The sequence below is a fragment of the Bombyx mandarina genome, chromosome 11 (genome assembly GCF_030267445.1).
Source record: "Bombyx mandarina strain Sakado chromosome 11, ASM3026744v2".
NCBI lineage: Eukaryota > Metazoa > Arthropoda > Insecta > Lepidoptera > Bombycidae > Bombyx > Bombyx mandarina.
Genome location: NC_143218.1, coordinates 6,277,804 through 6,295,545, shown reverse-complemented (window position 1 = coordinate 6,295,545; position 17,742 = coordinate 6,277,804). Strand labels below are relative to the sequence as shown.

General features: G+C 38.9%; 1 protein-coding gene across 2 annotated transcripts; it reads right to left on the bottom strand.

The window, feature by feature from the left end:
• Window positions 1–1,594: 1,594 nt before the first annotated feature.
• On the bottom strand, window positions 1,595–17,541 carry l(2)k01209 (uridine-cytidine kinase-like lethal (2) k01209). 2 transcript variants are annotated; one of them, XM_089730827.1, is made up of 13 exons: window positions 17,372–17,541; window positions 16,978–17,073; window positions 12,232–12,356; window positions 8,810–8,989; window positions 8,006–8,112; window positions 7,667–7,837; window positions 6,508–6,644; window positions 5,839–6,025; window positions 5,242–5,331; window positions 4,220–4,379; window positions 3,664–3,809; window positions 3,152–3,349; window positions 1,595–2,851 (listed from the first exon to the last, which is right to left on the bottom strand). In XM_089730827.1, exons 1-13 carry the CDS (start codon window positions 17,422–17,424, stop codon window positions 2,735–2,737), a joined length of 1,767 nt encoding a protein of 588 aa, XP_089586953.1. In that variant the 5' UTR covers window positions 17,425–17,541; the 3' UTR covers window positions 1,595–2,734. The 2 variants fall into 2 exon arrangements, with proteins under 2 accessions (XP_089586953.1, XP_028038949.2); XM_028183148.2 differs by lacking the exon at window positions 16,978–17,073 and having other exon boundaries at window positions 17,372–17,540.
• Window positions 17,542–17,742: the final 201 nt, after the last annotated feature.

The window sequence follows — 17,742 nt, the reverse complement described above, 5'->3', positions numbered from 1 at the left end:
TCAAAATAATTCCACTTGTTCAAATTTTGTTTTTCTTCACAAACTATTTAATTTACATTCCTATTACAAACATGATGTCTCTGATTAACTCTGAGTGTTATATTATTATTTTTAATTAAATTTTAACTACACACCTCCATAGCAGCATGTCGAGTACACACACAAACACACAGACAAACGCTTTACTAATAATACACGAATTAAATACGAAGACGATCTATCGTCTCGATTAGAAACAAGTCTTGTATCGATAATACGAATCGATTATTTATATTCTCAATCGTAAAGGTATTTTTCATTAACACATGTCCTTTGCAACATATAGTTTCGTCTCTGATGGATCTGTCGATTATTTTAAAAAGAAAGAACGCGACTTGATCATGAGTTTTCTAAATTTTGAGTTATCAATAATGATGTCGATCTAAAATAATTGTTTAAATCGATTATCAATTGACTCGGATATAAAACTTTAATATAATTTAAGTCATATACATATAAGTACAATCGACAAGAAAGCTGATTCTAATAATAGCTTTAATATTAAGTCATAAATATAAAATGATCTAATAATTAGCCAGCCAGGTAGAAAGTACAAAAGCAAATACTTTTTCGGAATAATTTCACAAGACTATGATAACGTGAGATTTCAAAAGCAAGGCAATTGAATAAATCATATTACACTAATATTTTTGGACTGCACGCAATGTACTTCGACCATTTGTCTCTCGGGTCAACGACCTGCTGCGACCTGAGCTTTCCAAGTCACGTAATATTCCTAGAACGTATGAGTAATTTTTAACTTGGCAACATTTAAAACTAATCATACAAACACTGGTACCTATTTCTACCATAGCGGGTAGATAACGGTATACGACAAGACGTATTATTAAAAATAAACAAAAAAAAAGTATAATAACTGTAGATTATACTCTATTCCAATTACGAAGTCCCATGAGACCGATGTTATTATTATGTTATTGTGTGTGTGAATTAATTGTATAATGATTTAGATTGATTGCGTATTTTTTAAATGATGTTTATGATCATTAACAAAAAAATTATTATTATTTCAAACTAGCAGACCCAGCAGACTTCGTAGTGCCTCAATCGATAAATAAAATACCTAAACTTTTGTGTAAAATAAACTTAAAACAAACAAAAAGAATCTGTCCGACGGGGGATACATCAAAGGGAAAACAAAATTGCTATTTTTATTTAATTCCGAACATTTTCATATTTATCTACCTTTTAAACCTTCTCTGGACTTCCATAAATAATTCTAGACCAAAATTAGCCAAATCGGTCCAGCTGTTCTCGAGTTTTAGCGAGACTAACGAACAGCAATTCATTTTTATATATATATTATATATATAGATAGATAGATAGATAGATTAGGCGAAACGCGAAGAGTTGCGTTCTAAGAAGTGTCAAAAGGGATTTTGTAATTGGAATAGAGTAATTGGTAATTGTAATTGGTAAGAAAAAGACATGAAGTCAAATGTGCAAAAGCGATAAGATGATACGTGCATTTTCAGTGCAAAAGTTCAAAATGGGTACAATTTGACCCGTCATGGTATGTTTAGTGTTAATAAATGTAGTTTTTTCTTTTTAAAGATTAACTTTCGCTTTGATAAGACGCGCCGTGAGACTTAGAAGATAATGTTTTATCAAACTAATACACGTGGGTTGTGTAACCACCTGACGAATATAAGTTAATTCTATAGTTGATATCAGCTGTCTCTCTTTGATAGCAATTAGGATTTTTTTATTGCTTAGATGGGACGGGCTCAGAGCCCACCTGGTGTTAAGTGGTTACTGGAGCCCATGGACATCTACAACGTAAATGCGCCACCCACCTTAAGCTATAAGTTTTAAAGTATCTAGTATAGTTACAACGGCTGTCCCGCCCTTCAAAGCGAAACGCATTACTGCTTCACGGCAGAAATAGGCAGGGTAGTGGTACCTACCCGTGCGGACTCAAAATAGGTCCTACCACCAGTAATCGGATGTAAAACATCGGACGACTATAACTTTTCATTGTCAAAAAAATAAATAAATAGACGATAAACATTTATAAGTTATAGTGTTTTTAAAACGAAAACTACTCAAAGCAAACGTACTTCTAAAAGTAGCAATCCGTGTCTCATGCTAGAGAGAAAGAGACAGACGTATTAATGCATCTGTCTCGTTCGCACTCGCACTTCGAGAAGATTCTAGGAACAGTTACAGGTAGGTCATTGAGTACACTTGTACATTATATTTGGGGGCTCATTGACGATCACGAGACGTTGTCCGTTTGCTTAGTGCGAGTTTTTTAACTTCTCGAGCGCGTTAACTCAAATTTGTATGGAGTTAGGTAGACAGCTGGTTGGCTCTGCCTTTGGCATTGCTGACGTCCAAGGGCGACAGTAGGCGCTTACAAACAGGTGGGCCCTTTGTTCCTCTGCCTGCAAAGGTTTTAGATTTAGGTACTATTTGTACGATTTAGCTAATATGTAATGTAATTTGTTTTGTGCATAAATAAATTAAAAAATAAAAAAAAAAGTTGGAACAGCGCCCCTAGCGGCAAACGGTGGGAACTATTCCAACTTCAAACAAATTAGAGTTAACTTTTACGCGATCGAGAACGTTAATAATCTCGCACTGAGCACTTGATGAGGTCATCGACTCACTGCATTCTCGAGTTTATGTTTAATTCTGAGTTGAGACGAGCAGTTCTGGTGCGAGCGAGTAGTCACTCGTCGTCGGCGGGCTCGGTGCCGAAGTACCGGTCCCCGAAGTTGCCTATCCCGGGCAGCACGTAGAACTTCTCGTTGATCTCGGGATCCAGGGCCGACGTTACGATCTTCACCTGGGGAACAAATATTTACCATTTATATATAAATATTTCTTCTGTGCGTGTGTTTGTTAGTGATCTCCTCCTAAATCAACAACCGCTGTGCCTTCACAGATAGGTAGGTATCATTTAAAAATAATGAAATTAACAAGGGTAGTGGTCTCCCGGTAGTCGAAATTCGACTATAATTAATTGAAGTTATAAGTTTGTACACTATTATGATTCTGCTGTTAAAGACTATTATACTTCTATAGTCACAGTTTTCGCCAGGACACTAGACAAATATTAACAAAGACAAACAATATTGGGTGGTACCTGCGGGAAGGCGTAGGCGATGGAATGCGCGCCCGCGTCCGCCATGAGCAGCGACACGAGGCTGATGCAGTGCTCCGGCACGTCGTGGTCCAGCAGCACGCGGATGGCCATGATGGCGGCCGCGCCCGTCGCCACCGTCGCGTCCATCAGGATCACGCGGTAGTCCTTGATGTCCTTGGGCAGCCGCAGGTAGTAGAGCTGCGGACCGGTGCACACGTCAATAGGAGCCACGCGGCCCCACCCGCACATAGTTTACTGCTGGTAGGACCTCTTGTGAGTCCGCGCGGGTAGGTACCACCGCCCTGCCTATTTCTGCCGTGAAGCAGTAATGCGGTGTGGTTTGAAGGGTGGGGTAGCCGTTGTAATTATACTTGAGACCTTAGAACTTATGTCTCAAGGTGGGTGGCGCATTTACTTTGTACATGTCTATGGGCTCCAGTCACCACTTAACACTAGGTGGGCTGTGAGCTCGTCCACCCATATAAGCAATAAAAAATAGGCGGGGCGCGCACCTCGGGCTCGTCCGTGAGCTGGTTGGTCTGGATGAGTATCTTCCCGATGCGGATGTCCTTGCACACGTCGCACACGGCCTGCTCCATGGTCTCGCCGGCGCGCAGGATGGACACGCCACATATCTTCTCCACCTCGCACTTGCGACCTGGACGACAACTTCTATATAAACAAGCTGCTTCGGATGCAGCGAAAGTACTTCTGCAGGGTATTCATGCTCGGCATGTTTCATTAACGAGTTTCACATTGAATAATTTTTTTGTACACACCAAGAAAATTATCAGTGCTTATACGGTACCGCTAACATTTCGACCGGACGTGTCGAGGTATTGTTTGAACCATTTCAAACATGGTGGTGTATCATCATCAACCTACAGATTTCCACTGCTGGATGTAGGACTTTCATTAAACATTCAGCGTGTCCAGGGTACAGGGTGCGTAGAACTACGTCCCCCGGAGCGGCGTGTCCACGGTGCACGGCGTGTAGGGCTTCCCCGACCCCCCGCGGCGCGTACGGCTGCCCCGACCCCCCCGGCCCTACAGTGCACTGACACCGACCGTGGTAGGCGATCCCCTGCGGCGTGTCCACGGTGCGCGGCGCGTAGGGCTGCAGCGACAGCGCGAACTCTATGACGAGGCGCATCAGGCGCTTAGAGTAGAATATAAACTCGTCCCGCGGCGTGTCCTTGTTGCGTATGAACGTGTGGAGCCCCTGCACCTGCGCCCGAAAAGGAATACATTCACTGAAACATTCTCTAATATAATTACACAATTATAAAACCATGAAGCTTTACGATGAATTCAAAATTGAACGATTTCGATTTTAAAGGCGCACCAGATGTGGCGGTCCCATACAATCGCTTTGATAGTGTCCATGAGCATTGGTGACCTATAACCTCAGTTCAGTTTTATGCTCTTTTGTCAGCTGAGCCAAGTATAAAAAAAAGAAGAAAAAAAAAACAAAATGTGTGCAATTCACACGTGGTAGAAGTGAAACCTTCCAAAATTAAAATACAATTATCCTAAACGTCTTAAGTATATGTAAAATTTTGTCATTAGCAAATAATTGTAAGGTAGCGCCCTATGTGAATTGATATTTTAATTTCACGTATAATCCTAAATTAAAATTCACTACAAGAGCTTTCGTACACACGTTAGTATTAAAAAATCTCACAGATGGCGCTGTATTAAATAGTATGTATATTTCTGTCTCATTCTTTGCTGGCTTCATCCTACACATTTTTGTATTTGTGTCTCTTACCTGTCGTTTTTTCCGTTGCATCCGGTTTGAAATCACAACGATTCTAAAGAAGTTTTCACTTCAAAAATTTTTTCAATAAGTCCTATTCTATTATAGGTCTATTTCTGTCGTGTGGCAGTAATGCGTTTGTAGAGCGGGACAGCCGTTGTAACTATACTGATACTTTAGAACTTATATCTCAAGGTGGGTGGCGCATTTATATTGTAGATATCTACGGGCTCCAGTAACCACTTAGGTAAGCTGTGAGCTCATCCACCCAAAAAAAACCGTTGAGTCCTGTATGGTTGGCTTGCATGGCCCCTAGTGACGTCACACGTACCTGCGGCGTGTTCTCGAGCACGTAGAGCGAGTCGGGCACGGGCTGGCCCACGTGCGCCACCGCCAGCTTTTCGCGCACCTTGAACCCGCGCTGGAAAAATACACGCTCTCACACTTCCGAGACATTTCAATATCGCACCTAAGTACTGCCGCTCCTAATATTCTTTAAGGAATATTTCTTGACATTGACCTTTCTTTGTAATGTTTATAATTATGTCCGAGACGATCATTAGTTATAATATAATAATATAAATGTTGAAAATGTCTCATCTCTTATACACAGCATTCTCTAATACACGAGCAATTGATTTAAAGATGAAAAATTAAGAAAACTACAATACACACACACCTCGAAAAGGAAGTTTCACTTCATTCACGTGCACCAAGTTGCTACGCGGACCGTTTTTTCACTTAGCGGCACCTTTTAAGTTAGTTTCCACAAGCACGGATCTTGGGGAACCATAGTGTTTGATAGCTCATACTGTACAGGGGGGTTGGGGGGTAGCGGCTCCTTTCGTTTAGTATCCACAAGCACGGATCTTGGAGAACCAAAGTGTTTGATAGCTTATAATGTACAGGGGGGTTGGGGGGAGCATACCAGCTGCAGCTGCTTGTGCACGTGCTGCACGATGAGGTGGATGGCGACCTTGTTCTCTCCGCCGCGCGGCACGATGATGTCGGCGTGCGCCATGCACGGCGCGATGTAGTTTTGGTAGGCGGGCTTCACGTACGTCATGTACTGCTTCAGCACACCCTCCAGCTCGCGCCCGCGCTGCACGATGTCCCTGCCGCACGCCCGACACGTTCAAGTGCTTGTTCAAGTTGTGGGACTGAGTACGGAATCACCACCACCAGAAACGAGTGGCCGATGTCTCCAACGTGGTCATGTAGAAACTGTCCATTGGCACACGTAGTGTAACAGCCAATTGCCTTTTAGGCCCACCTCATGGTGAGTGGTTTCCGTCGCTCATGGACGTCAGCAATACCAGTGATAGAGCCAAGCCGCTGTCTACCGTTAAGTATTAACAAAAAACCCAATCAAAAAGTCATAAAGAGATCTGAATTAAAATCTAAATGAATATCGGAAAGAGAATTTAATAATAATAATTCTGACATTTTTTCGCGTCAAGCTGAACACTATTTGATATCTAAACGTTGTGTTTTGGTGTATGGTTATTTTAGCCTCATATGACGTCATAAGTTAGTAAAGACTGTCAGGTTCAAAGTTTTGCCTGTAGCCAAGACTGAGTGCCCTAAGAGCAATCACCTGCGCAGTCTTCTGGCGAGCCGTATGTCGGCGTCCGTGTCCACGAACACCTTCATGTCCAGGAGCTTCAGCACCTCCGCGTTGTAGAAGGCCAGGATGCCCTCAAATATTATCACGTTCGCGCCGTACATTGTTTTCTGCGGGTAGACATGAGGTTCCATGATTTCTAAGTAACCTATTTTTATTTTTTTATTTTATTGCCCTTGTAGACAGACGAGCATACGGCCCACCTGATGGTAAGTGGTTACCGCCGCCCATGGACTTCAGCAATGCCAGGAGCAGAGCCAAGCCGCTGCCTACCGTAATATTTAATAACTATTTATATTTAATAACTATATAACTATTAATTTAATAACTTAATGTAATTATTAATTTAATAACTATATATATTTAATAACGTTTTATACAAGGCGTGTCATTAAAGGAACCAGTTTAGTAAATCTTAGACTGAACTCATCGCGTAGTATTTTACGCATCTTAAACCTGAGCTGGTCATGGGTTCGATGCTTATTTCGAACTAACGCTCATGTTACGACCAGGTTTGCTCAATCTCTGAATAACGAATATGTATATACATATCGACGCTTGAAAGGTAAACGTGACTAAGCGACAATACGTGAACTGTACAGTAGACTAATTTAAAGTTGTAAATACCTGAAAACAAAATTTATTTTAACGAATCTAGCTGTAGTATAATCTTGCTAGTAGCTGTAGGATTGAAATGATTTTAATAGACCTAGAAATATATATTTTTTGCGCATCGAATATGGTTAGTCCCTATCATTTATGTACAAAGCATTTATTGTCGCTTAGTCACGTTTGCCTTTCAAGCGTCGATATATTAATCTCATGTTCCCGTAGAACAAGTAAGCCTAATTTTTGCGTTGTATAATTGGTCTGCTATAGACGAATTACTAATAGTTCCAATTACCTATAGGGTGAAAATTTTTAGTAATTGTTCCAAGAAATGTACTATTCGATTACAGCAGTAAATATATTGAAATTCTTAAGCTTTATAAGACTGTGAGGAACACTGTGAAAACTGATATCTCTGAGCTTCGCAATGCGCTCTTACGCATGCTGGTAAGTGGATTCCGTGACAGTGAGACAACGGGGCTCCCAAGGTAGGTAGGGCCTGTAAGAATGAATGCTCGCTCACAGTTCTATTCTCCCTCGCGTGCGTGACGTAGTTGTATATCGGAACTTCCACTTTCTTCCCCTCGCGGAGCCGCTGCAGCACGCTGACCAGTAACTCCATGTCGAAGGCGTCAGGGTGGTCGAAGTTATATTCGTTGAGGGCCGCCAGGTGGTGCTGTTTCTCGTTTAATACCTGAAGGAGTTAAGGTTGCTTTTACATCACTCTCCCTGGAGCTATGATAAACAGCATCTACGTCAGCTCCGAAAGGTGCATTATGGTAAGTAGATCATGGGGAATCCATTGCGTAATCTGTGTAGATATAGACGGGGTTCAACAGATTACTGTGCGTTCGAGACTCACTTTGTAAAATGAATCCATGCTGACGATAGTGACCCAGGGTATGTTGAGAGATTCTATGATTTTGGCAGCCACTGTCGTCTTGCCGGATGCACTCGCGCCGCATATACCTGTCAACGGAGTACACCAGCAGTCATATACAGTGTTTAGTGCATACACGGAGACAGAGACTAAGCCAGGTGGAAGCCACCACCCACCATGAGACCTGAGCTCAGAGTCTTCAGCAGAACGGCTGCCCCACCCTTCAAACTAGAATGCATGACTGCATCGCATCAGAAATAAGTAGGATGGTGGTACCTACCCGCATCCGCTTATAATACGTCCTAGCACGAGTAAGAACGCTAAATATATTTTTTCGGATTCGCAATTGGCATATTCTCTACGTTTTAATTTGTAATTATTTCATATGAATCAGCTAATTACATTAAGATAACCCTGGTTGTCATAATAGTATCAAATGAAATGAAAATTATTTGGACTTATTTATATTTTTTATTTATTGCTATTATAAGTGGACGAGCTTACAGCCCACCTGGTTAAGTGGTTACTGGTAGACATCTACAACGTAAATGCCGTCACCCACATTGAGATATGAGTTCTAAGGTCTCAGTATGGTTATCATATTGATATGCATTTGGGAACAGAGAAGTGTACCACGTACGAATGTGATCCACACATTTCTGCGTCTCTCTCGCACGGAATTTCATGGGCGGTGACGTCATTTAACACCGGGTTCCATTGTTAATTTTTTTTTACCTCCAAAGCCAAACTTCAGAAATTTTATTGAAGAGCATCAACAGTCCTTACCTATAAGAAAGGGTTCCACCTCCTGCCCCCCTGTACAGTTGTACCAGGGGGGTCTGCCGGCGGTGTATATAGTCCTTTTATCGGCATGAAGAATGCTCTCGGCCGCTGTGCGTTTGTTGGACTGTGACATTGACGCTGTGCGGACGCGCCTCGCTCGCGGAGACTTCAGTATATTCGATCCTGTAACAATATGGAACTATTGAGACAACCTTTAAGGTTATACCGAAGTTTTTTTAGGATTGAAGTATTACTGGTGGTCCGGATGCTTTTCCAGTTTCACCATGACAGGTGGGCGAGCAAAGGATCAGTCAGGAGGGGTAGGATTAACTAACAACTGCTCGAGCGCATCCGAAAGACAATTAACAACTCAAGAGCAGCTGCTTCGCGAATGAATCTACTACCAGATCGGAATCGCGACCCGTTCCGACGAGAAACTCAGCGAGTGATGCATGGGTTAGGTTGCATGTCGAAGTTCCGGTTACCGGGGTCCTTAAGTCTGCTCCTAGTGTTAGAGCTGAAGGCGTCTAATGCAAGAGTTATTGGATCTGATGGAAATATATCGTTGTTTCGTTGTTCTGAAATGTTTAACAGATTTAAGTAAAGATCCGATAGAGCCCGTACAGGTATGTACTCTCGTCCTGCTCACCCCAGCCGCGAAGCAGTCGAGTATTTCGGTTCGTTGGACCGCCGTTGTAATAGATCTGAGACTCTTTGTATATAAACCGTTAATCGTATTAAAATATTTTAACTATCTTCGATTTACCCCGACTCGTAGAGATGATTCAAATTAATTTTACGTTTTTCGACACGTCGTCGGCGATTTCGACAACTGTATAGCATTCGACATGTCAGATACAATATAATGACTAAACAAAAAAAAATCGAGTTTAAACATTAGAATACTTTTATTTAAAAGCTCAACAATTCTAGTTTCCATTTAGACATATTTTTCCCGGTTAGCCGACCGGACATCGATAACAAGCCAATCTGAAAAATTGTTTTACATACGTCGACGACTTTGCAACCTTCAACTACAATGTTAAGCATAATGGAAGAGAATTTCATCAAACTAACGCTTGTTGAGAGGTCAACATCCAAAGTTTGTCGACCTTGCGTACTGTATATTTTAAAGGAAAAATTACCTAAGTTTAAATATTTATTTCATGGGCAGAGTCAAAAGGACGCGGCTTTATAAGAAGTCTAGATATTTTTTCGGCAGAATTTAAACAAATTGAAATTTTATTTTGCGCGTTCTACTTGTTGCTTTGTAAGATGTGATTATTAAAATAATCAGTAAGTTTTCCTTAATCTAATTGAGGTGTACTTTAACAAACTAACATAAAATGAGCCTTGAGCTTTTCTCCTGAACTTTCTAATCAAGAATAATGAAATATATTTTTCCTGCTAACAGTTTATATTCACAGTCTGATAATATAGCCTACTGACTTTCTCGCCGGATCTTCTCAGTGGGTCGCGTTTCCGATCCGGTGGTAGATTCTGCGAAGCACGGCTCTTGCTAGGGCCAGTGTTAGCAACACTCCGATTTGAGCCCCGTGAGCTCATCTACACGTCAAGGAGAAGCTGAAATAGCCTCTCAAGGCTATCAGCATAGGTAGGGGAAAAAAGGATGATATAAATGCAGTAAGCGGGTAGAGCCGTGGTTTACATCGAGCCTCAAGTAATTAATAATTTAATATGAATTAGTTAAAAATCAAGCAGCAATGAATGTGGCCTTCAAACAATGTATTTTAATGGTAAAAAATACCCTACTCAGATTGAAGAGGACGGGTAAGAATGATCGCGTAACGAATTCCAGTGATCGCAGTTGAAATGATTAAGTCGGACCAAATCATCATTGATGTGTGAATGTTTCAGGGACGGCTCTATGCTACTATGAAGCAGTATATTTAAGCTTAATATAGTACGTTTCTTATTTGAAAAGCGTTTGGTAAACAATTAATAAATAAAAATTAGGCATTTCAGTACTTTATAAATACAAAAAGAAAAATATATTAAAAGAATGCCGTATTTTTATGCGACTTTTACTAAATAAAAAAAAAATACTATATCAAAACAAAAGAGAAAATGTAATGCATAAAATGTATCTATATCTTGAGGAGGCAGTCATTATGGTAGAATTTCGAGCACCGGGCGAATACCAGTTAAATGAAATTCATAAGAAGGTGGTACCTATTCACGCAGTCTCATAAGTTGCGTCACAATAAGTATAGCTTTGTTAAAAACATACTTTCGAACAGAGAACATCTTATCTATTACCCACGGACATTTAAGAATTCTGTTAACTTGCACATTATTATGGGTAATTAAACATTCTAATCAGTTATCCAACACGTATTATTTAATAAAAATAAAATCAACTCAAATGTTAGCTGCATTATGCATAATGCGCTCCAATTAGCATGTCACCAGAAAAGTATTAAATTACTTTACACAGACAATTAATTATAAAGATAACAGAACGATCGTCTTAATGGTCCAATGGACAGTAACCCTGACTATTGAGGTTCCGGGTAAGGATTCTCCGTCGCGGTGTTTTTGTTCAACATATTTTGGCACAGGAAATCAGAGTGGACTTCTCTTCCGACGCTCATAATACGGAAAACAATTTTAAAAATACGCCATTGAAGGTAGCGTTTTTCATGGGAATTATTTTTTAACTTTTTATAAAATTTTAGTAAGTACTAAACAGAGTTTGATTGCAGAGTTGCAGGAGCCAATTTCCAGCAATCAGCGTTCATGTAATATACGTTGAGTATAGATATTCGTTAGGTGCCTTTGCGAATGTTTTCAGAAGGTTTACACTAAATATGACCCGCTTTTAAGCTCGCGTTTTTGTTAATGAAACTTTTCGCAAATAAGCAGCGCATCTTTCTTCACTAGTCCAGCAATGTAGACGAAAGAATGAAGAGCCGCCATGAACACGGACCCGACTCCCGTGGTGTGTGGTATCTACCGATGTCGTCACATAATGCGCTTCTCTACCAGTTGCACACTCCCATTTTCCTCGGTTATTACGTCAGCAGTATAAAACCCCTTCCACCAAACGAAGTTTAGAAATTCTGTATCCATCTTTAGCTTCCACCATCATTGTTAACATGCATCAGACAATCAGATTTGTCTCTATACGGGAAAACGTAACGAAAAGATTTCAAATACCTTTTACTTATGAATATAGTTATCAAGTTTCGGACAACAATATAATGTAGATCTAGTTTTCATTTAACTAATAGAGAAACATAAACTTTATACTACCTAATTTTTAATAAGATGTAACAAAAAAATTCACTAACCTTTTTGCAACCCGATCTCTGTAGAACTTTTGTTAGGGCTACTTATTTCAAAATGAGACATATATTTTTTCGAGATCATCCAAAGGATTATTAAGACTAAGTAGAACTCACCAGTGGACGGAGGTCTGTATGGTCGCACGTTCGGTACAGTTGTGGGCGAGGCGGGAGCTCTGCTCGAGTAGTCCTCATCGTCAAGGAATACTTGTTCACTTAACTCTAACGCTAATTCAGTGTCGCTGTACAAAATAAAAAAAAAACAATTTTAATTGGGTATTAATGCGTTCGTAGGTCGTTTTTAACAGCTAATATGGTACGCTTGATGCTGAGCAATTCCTGGAGACCGCAGACACCGAATAAGATTGCAATGCATGATTACTCCGCATTGCCCAATTTACCCTAAGTCCACCCTCAGCCTCAAAATTCGGCAGTAAAGATTAAGGATAAACAACAACAAAAACTGCTCGTTTTGACATATCGTCCTTTTTTAAGTTTCAAGCTTTGATAAGTTCTCAGCGATAGAAAGTAGTAGGGAGCATTTTTTTTTCAAAATTCCCTAAACGACGGCAGTATTACAATAGATAAGCGTTTATAGCTGGCAGTATAAAAAAAAACTGCGTTAGCTTCGATCTTTGATTGCCTACCGGTCACCGTTCTCGTCAAACCCGTCGCTTGCGACGACGGGCTTTGTGAATTAACCCAGACACAGCCCACTGAGTTTCTCGCCGGATCTTCTCAGTGGGTCGCGTTTCCGATCCGGTGGTAGATTCTGTGAAGCACTGCTCTTGCTGGGGTCAGTTTTAGCATCACTCCGGTTTGAGCCCCGTGAGCTCACCTACTAGTTAAGGTTACGCTGCAATAGCCTCTCAAGGTTATCAGCTTAGGTAAGAAAAACGAAAAAAAAAAAACAAGATTGCCTATCAAGGAAACAAGCTATTTGTCTTAATGCATCCACAGTTAACCTTAGTGACAAAATCGAAAATGTATCTGTAAAACTGGTTACTCTTTTTAAACAATTTAAAAGCGGTATTGATCTGGGAGTGTCGAGTTTCTATACAACGTTAATGGTCTTAAAAATCATAGTCAAAACATAGTCATCTATACCTTTGTTTTCAGTAAAATAACTTATTATTAATGTACATCTACTTAGCTATCTTCACATGCAAAACAAAAACATGTCGAGATACAACCAATGAATGAACAATGAGTGCAAATGTTGCCTCGTGAATACTTTGTTTAACACAAGGTACAATTATATTTTAATAATACAATGTTGTTATCACCGTTCACATAACTAACTTCAACGAATAACCGTGCAGTGGCGCAGGATACAACGAAACACGACTACGATTGTAGACTTATCAATATAGGTATTGAAGTTTTTATTACCACGCAGACGAGTGTCATTACCCACCTTGCTAAACGCTTTTTTTGTTGCTTAGATGGCTGGACGAACTCACAGTCCACCTGGTGTTAAGTGGTTACTGGAGCTCATAGACATCTACAACGTAAATGCGCCACCCTACTTGAGATAAGGTCTCAGTATAGTTACAACGCCTACCCCACCCTTCAAACCGAAATGCATTACTGCTTCACAGCAGAAATAGGCAGGGTGGTGGTATCTACCCGTGCGAACTCACAAGAGGTCCTACCATCAGTATATATGCCTCCCCCATTCCCGATTAGCCGATCACCAAAAGCATCGGTGATCATTCTACTTCAAACGGGCCGTAAGCTTAGTCTGTCGGAAATCATAATACATAAAACGGATTAAACTTATTTAAGTAATTCACCACATTAAATATAATTATCGCCATGATAATGATAATGATATCAAGACGTAAACAATTATAATGATTTACGTTTTGATTGATTGCGTTTAGATAATTTGCTGTAATAGTTCGTAATTAATTATTTACCAAATCATCTACAAAGATAGACTGGCGGACAGGCGACTAAAGAATATTAAATCTGATTATAGTTTTCTCGGTAAGATGAAACAAACGCAGACACCACAACTCTGGAAGTTAAGTTTGAAGATTTCACTGCATAATCTCTAATGTTTCTGATGCTTATATGGGTGGATGAGCTCACAGCCTACCTGGTGTTAAGGGGTTACTGGGGCCCATAGACATCTACGACGTAAACGCGCCACCCACCTTGAGATATAAGTTCTAAGGTCTCAGTATAGTTACAACGGCTGCCCCCACCCTTCAAACCGAAATGCATTACTGCTTCACGGCACAAAAAGGCAGGGCGGTGGTACCTACCCGTGCAGACTCACTAGAGGTCCTACCACCAGTAGATACTTTGGTAGTGGTCGTCAGTTAATGACATTTCTTTTTTTACCTGCTATTATTCCTAGTTGGGACCTGGAAGGGTTATGCTAGCTTCACCGCACGTGTAGCTCACTGGGCTCATCCTGGGAGACATTGCTAACAGTTAACGGCGCGACTTATCCTACGTATATTACACTAGACGCTTGCAATCGGGTTCGTGAACCGCTGTCTAGGCAGGCGAGCGACTATTGCATAAGACAAGTGCTTAGTGTGAGTTTTTTAACGTTCTCGATAGCGTAAAAGTTAACTCAAATTTGTATACAGTTGGAACAGCGCCCCTAGCGACAAACGTAGGCAAACGTTACCACTCCATACAAATTTGAGTTAACTTTTACGTTATCGAGATCTTTAAAAAATTCGGACTAAGCACACAGATTGCACGTTTGTTCGCGTCAACGAGATCACATTCTACCGATATACTGACTTATTTACTTCTGAGTTAGACACTGGTGGTAGAAAATCTTGTGAGCCAGCATGGGTAATGACTACAACCACGCCTATTTCTGCCGCGTAGCACGCGTTGCGGTTTGAATGTATGCTGAATCAACTGATCACCCCCTGAGCGCTCAATCTAGGAGTTCAATGGACGTATTAACACTGACACGATTTTCATGACTATCTTCACTCAAATTGTTAAGTAAATTATAATATTAACCCTTAACCTGGATTAATCCAATAAAAATAACACAATTTAGTGTTCCCTGAACTATTACTTATATAAGAACAAGAGGATGAGTTTATTTTTGCCGCAAATGACTTAATGTGCCTAAATATAAAAAATAGAACACTTAAATAGTCTACTTATCAAATGTGAAACAAGGTTAGTATAAAATTAATTTAAGTTTCAAGTAATGAATTTTCATTATCAGGAGGTTATTACAATAATATTTGGAAGGCACATATCATTTTATCTATGAATTTATGAATAATGAATTACGTATGTGAGGCACAGATTACTATAAAAAATATTAGCTATTAGTGATTAAAGTGCATTGAACTTTCATTGTTTACTTATTGTATTATGATTATGCGGTTGCAATTTTATGCAATTGCAATTGCTCAACAAAATGTAAGTGTCTGTTAAAAATAAAATTATACTAACATTCAACCCATCTATAAGATCTAAAATCTAATCAATAATATTTAGGAATTACAATGAGTTTATCATGTTTTTATGAACAATTCACTAGCTAAGGTTAAGTTGATAAATGTTAAGTGCAAAACACAAGATGTAGGAAAACAAAGGCCCAAAAAATTTTCTTAGAATGTGATACAGGCTAATATTGGAATGCATAATTCTTAGTAATTCTTTTAAATAAAATAATTTAGTTTTTATAATACAAGCCTAAGATATAACTGAAACCTTTTTTCCGGGTTAATCTCACATTCATTGTTACTGATAATTCACATATTTTACTTTTCAGTCAAGGACAATTATGAGCATTTGCATTGGCATTGTAATAACTTACGATTAAACCTAAAAAGTAGTTTTAATTTTGAGCATTTCTTATTTAGTATGTGAATGACTAATCGACTTATTAGAGTAGTACTAATTAATGCATGCATTATAGGATGCGGTGTTTCTACTGCCAATACACAAGAACTAGTGGATAGGTGGATTGTTTGTTGTCATTGGCAATGCAATCGAATATGTCATTAAAATGATTACTAGAAACAAAAGTTGAATTATTTTTTATATATTTGATTTTCTGTAACACTCTTTGCAGTCAAACTTACTCAGTAATCATCAACACTAAGAAACATTTAAAGATAAGTGCGACCTTTACTAAGCATTTCAATTGTAAAATTGTCATGGGATTGAATCATTAAACTGCTTTATTTATATATAGGTATCAAAAAATCACCCACAAAAAATAAATAGTAAAAAATATTTTTTTTCATAAAATTAAATTATTGTCCTAATTCAACAGATCATAATCTCATTTCCAATGACAGTTTTAGTTAAAGTTTATTAAGGTGAAAAGCTCTATTGTTTTTTTATGTTATTAAACAAACAAAAATAGGACACCTATCTAAAGAATGATATATACCATCTTCTAGAAGAAAGTCACTTTGTATTATCAAAATTAGGACATATTTATTTTTGCCATTATCACTGGAAGTTTATCACATGATTTGTTATCATATATGTATGCTAGTTTAACTCAGCAAATTGATGTGCCAGTCACTTTTATCATTTCAAGGTTACATTTGTGTATTATTGTTGGTGTTAATTTTGACAGCACTTTGTATTTTTGTTAATTAATATAAATATTTCATTCAGATTTGTTTATTTCAATTTATTTTATTTTATTTAGGTCATTTTTTGTATTTGGTTAAGCAGTGGTTAAAAATGTTTGACACCATGTGAATAAAAAAGTCTTTTCATAACATTCTAAACTATTATTATTGCCTAAAACATGCCTATAATACAAAGTGCCAAAATAAAGAATTTAAAAGCAATTCTAGAACACAAAGTTTTACAAACAGACTATAATAACGTTATTTTGGTATATCTTACGTATTGGCGATGACCAAATGTTCGACGTCCATGTCTTTACGATTCCTGACCTTTCCAACGAATCGTATCGGGTAGGTGGTAAGGCACGAGTCCTTACTGCAAACACGTGTTTCAATGCACCGCAAACAGAATAAAACCAAATGCCAAAGTACTAAATAAAAAGTCTAAAAATAAAACAACAATGCGCACAGTGAGGTTATGAACGTCGGAAGTTAGAAAGGAAACATATAACAGTTAATTATTTCCACAAATAAAATATTAAGCACGCACTTGAAAACAACTCGACGAATCGACGATGACTAAGCTCAGGCAGAAATCGGATGGAGCGATTTTTTTTATTACACTGACCAGCTGTTCAAATAAACAATTCTTAAGGTTAAGACACTCGTTTTACCTATCGGAGCTGGCAGAGCTGGGCGTTTCGAATTTGTTCAATTTCCCAGCCATGGTTGCTGCCGCGTGGTCTTTAACTTTTTCTCAGAAAAATGTGTTAATATATTTCTATAAATTCACGTCTTGTTTGCACGTACGCAAATAAAGTGCAACTTTGACGTCTGTAAAATCGTTCAGAAATCGTGTGCGTCACTTTTTACGTCAATCAAAATCTGAGTGCGCATGCTCAGTTTTTTTTTTTTTTTTTAATAATTATTAAAATATATATTTTACAAACTACAATAAGCTAAAGTCTACCAAACCTTATAAAATAAATTGTTTCTCAGGGATTTAAAACATAAAAGTTCTAAAACGACAGAACTAATTTGACAT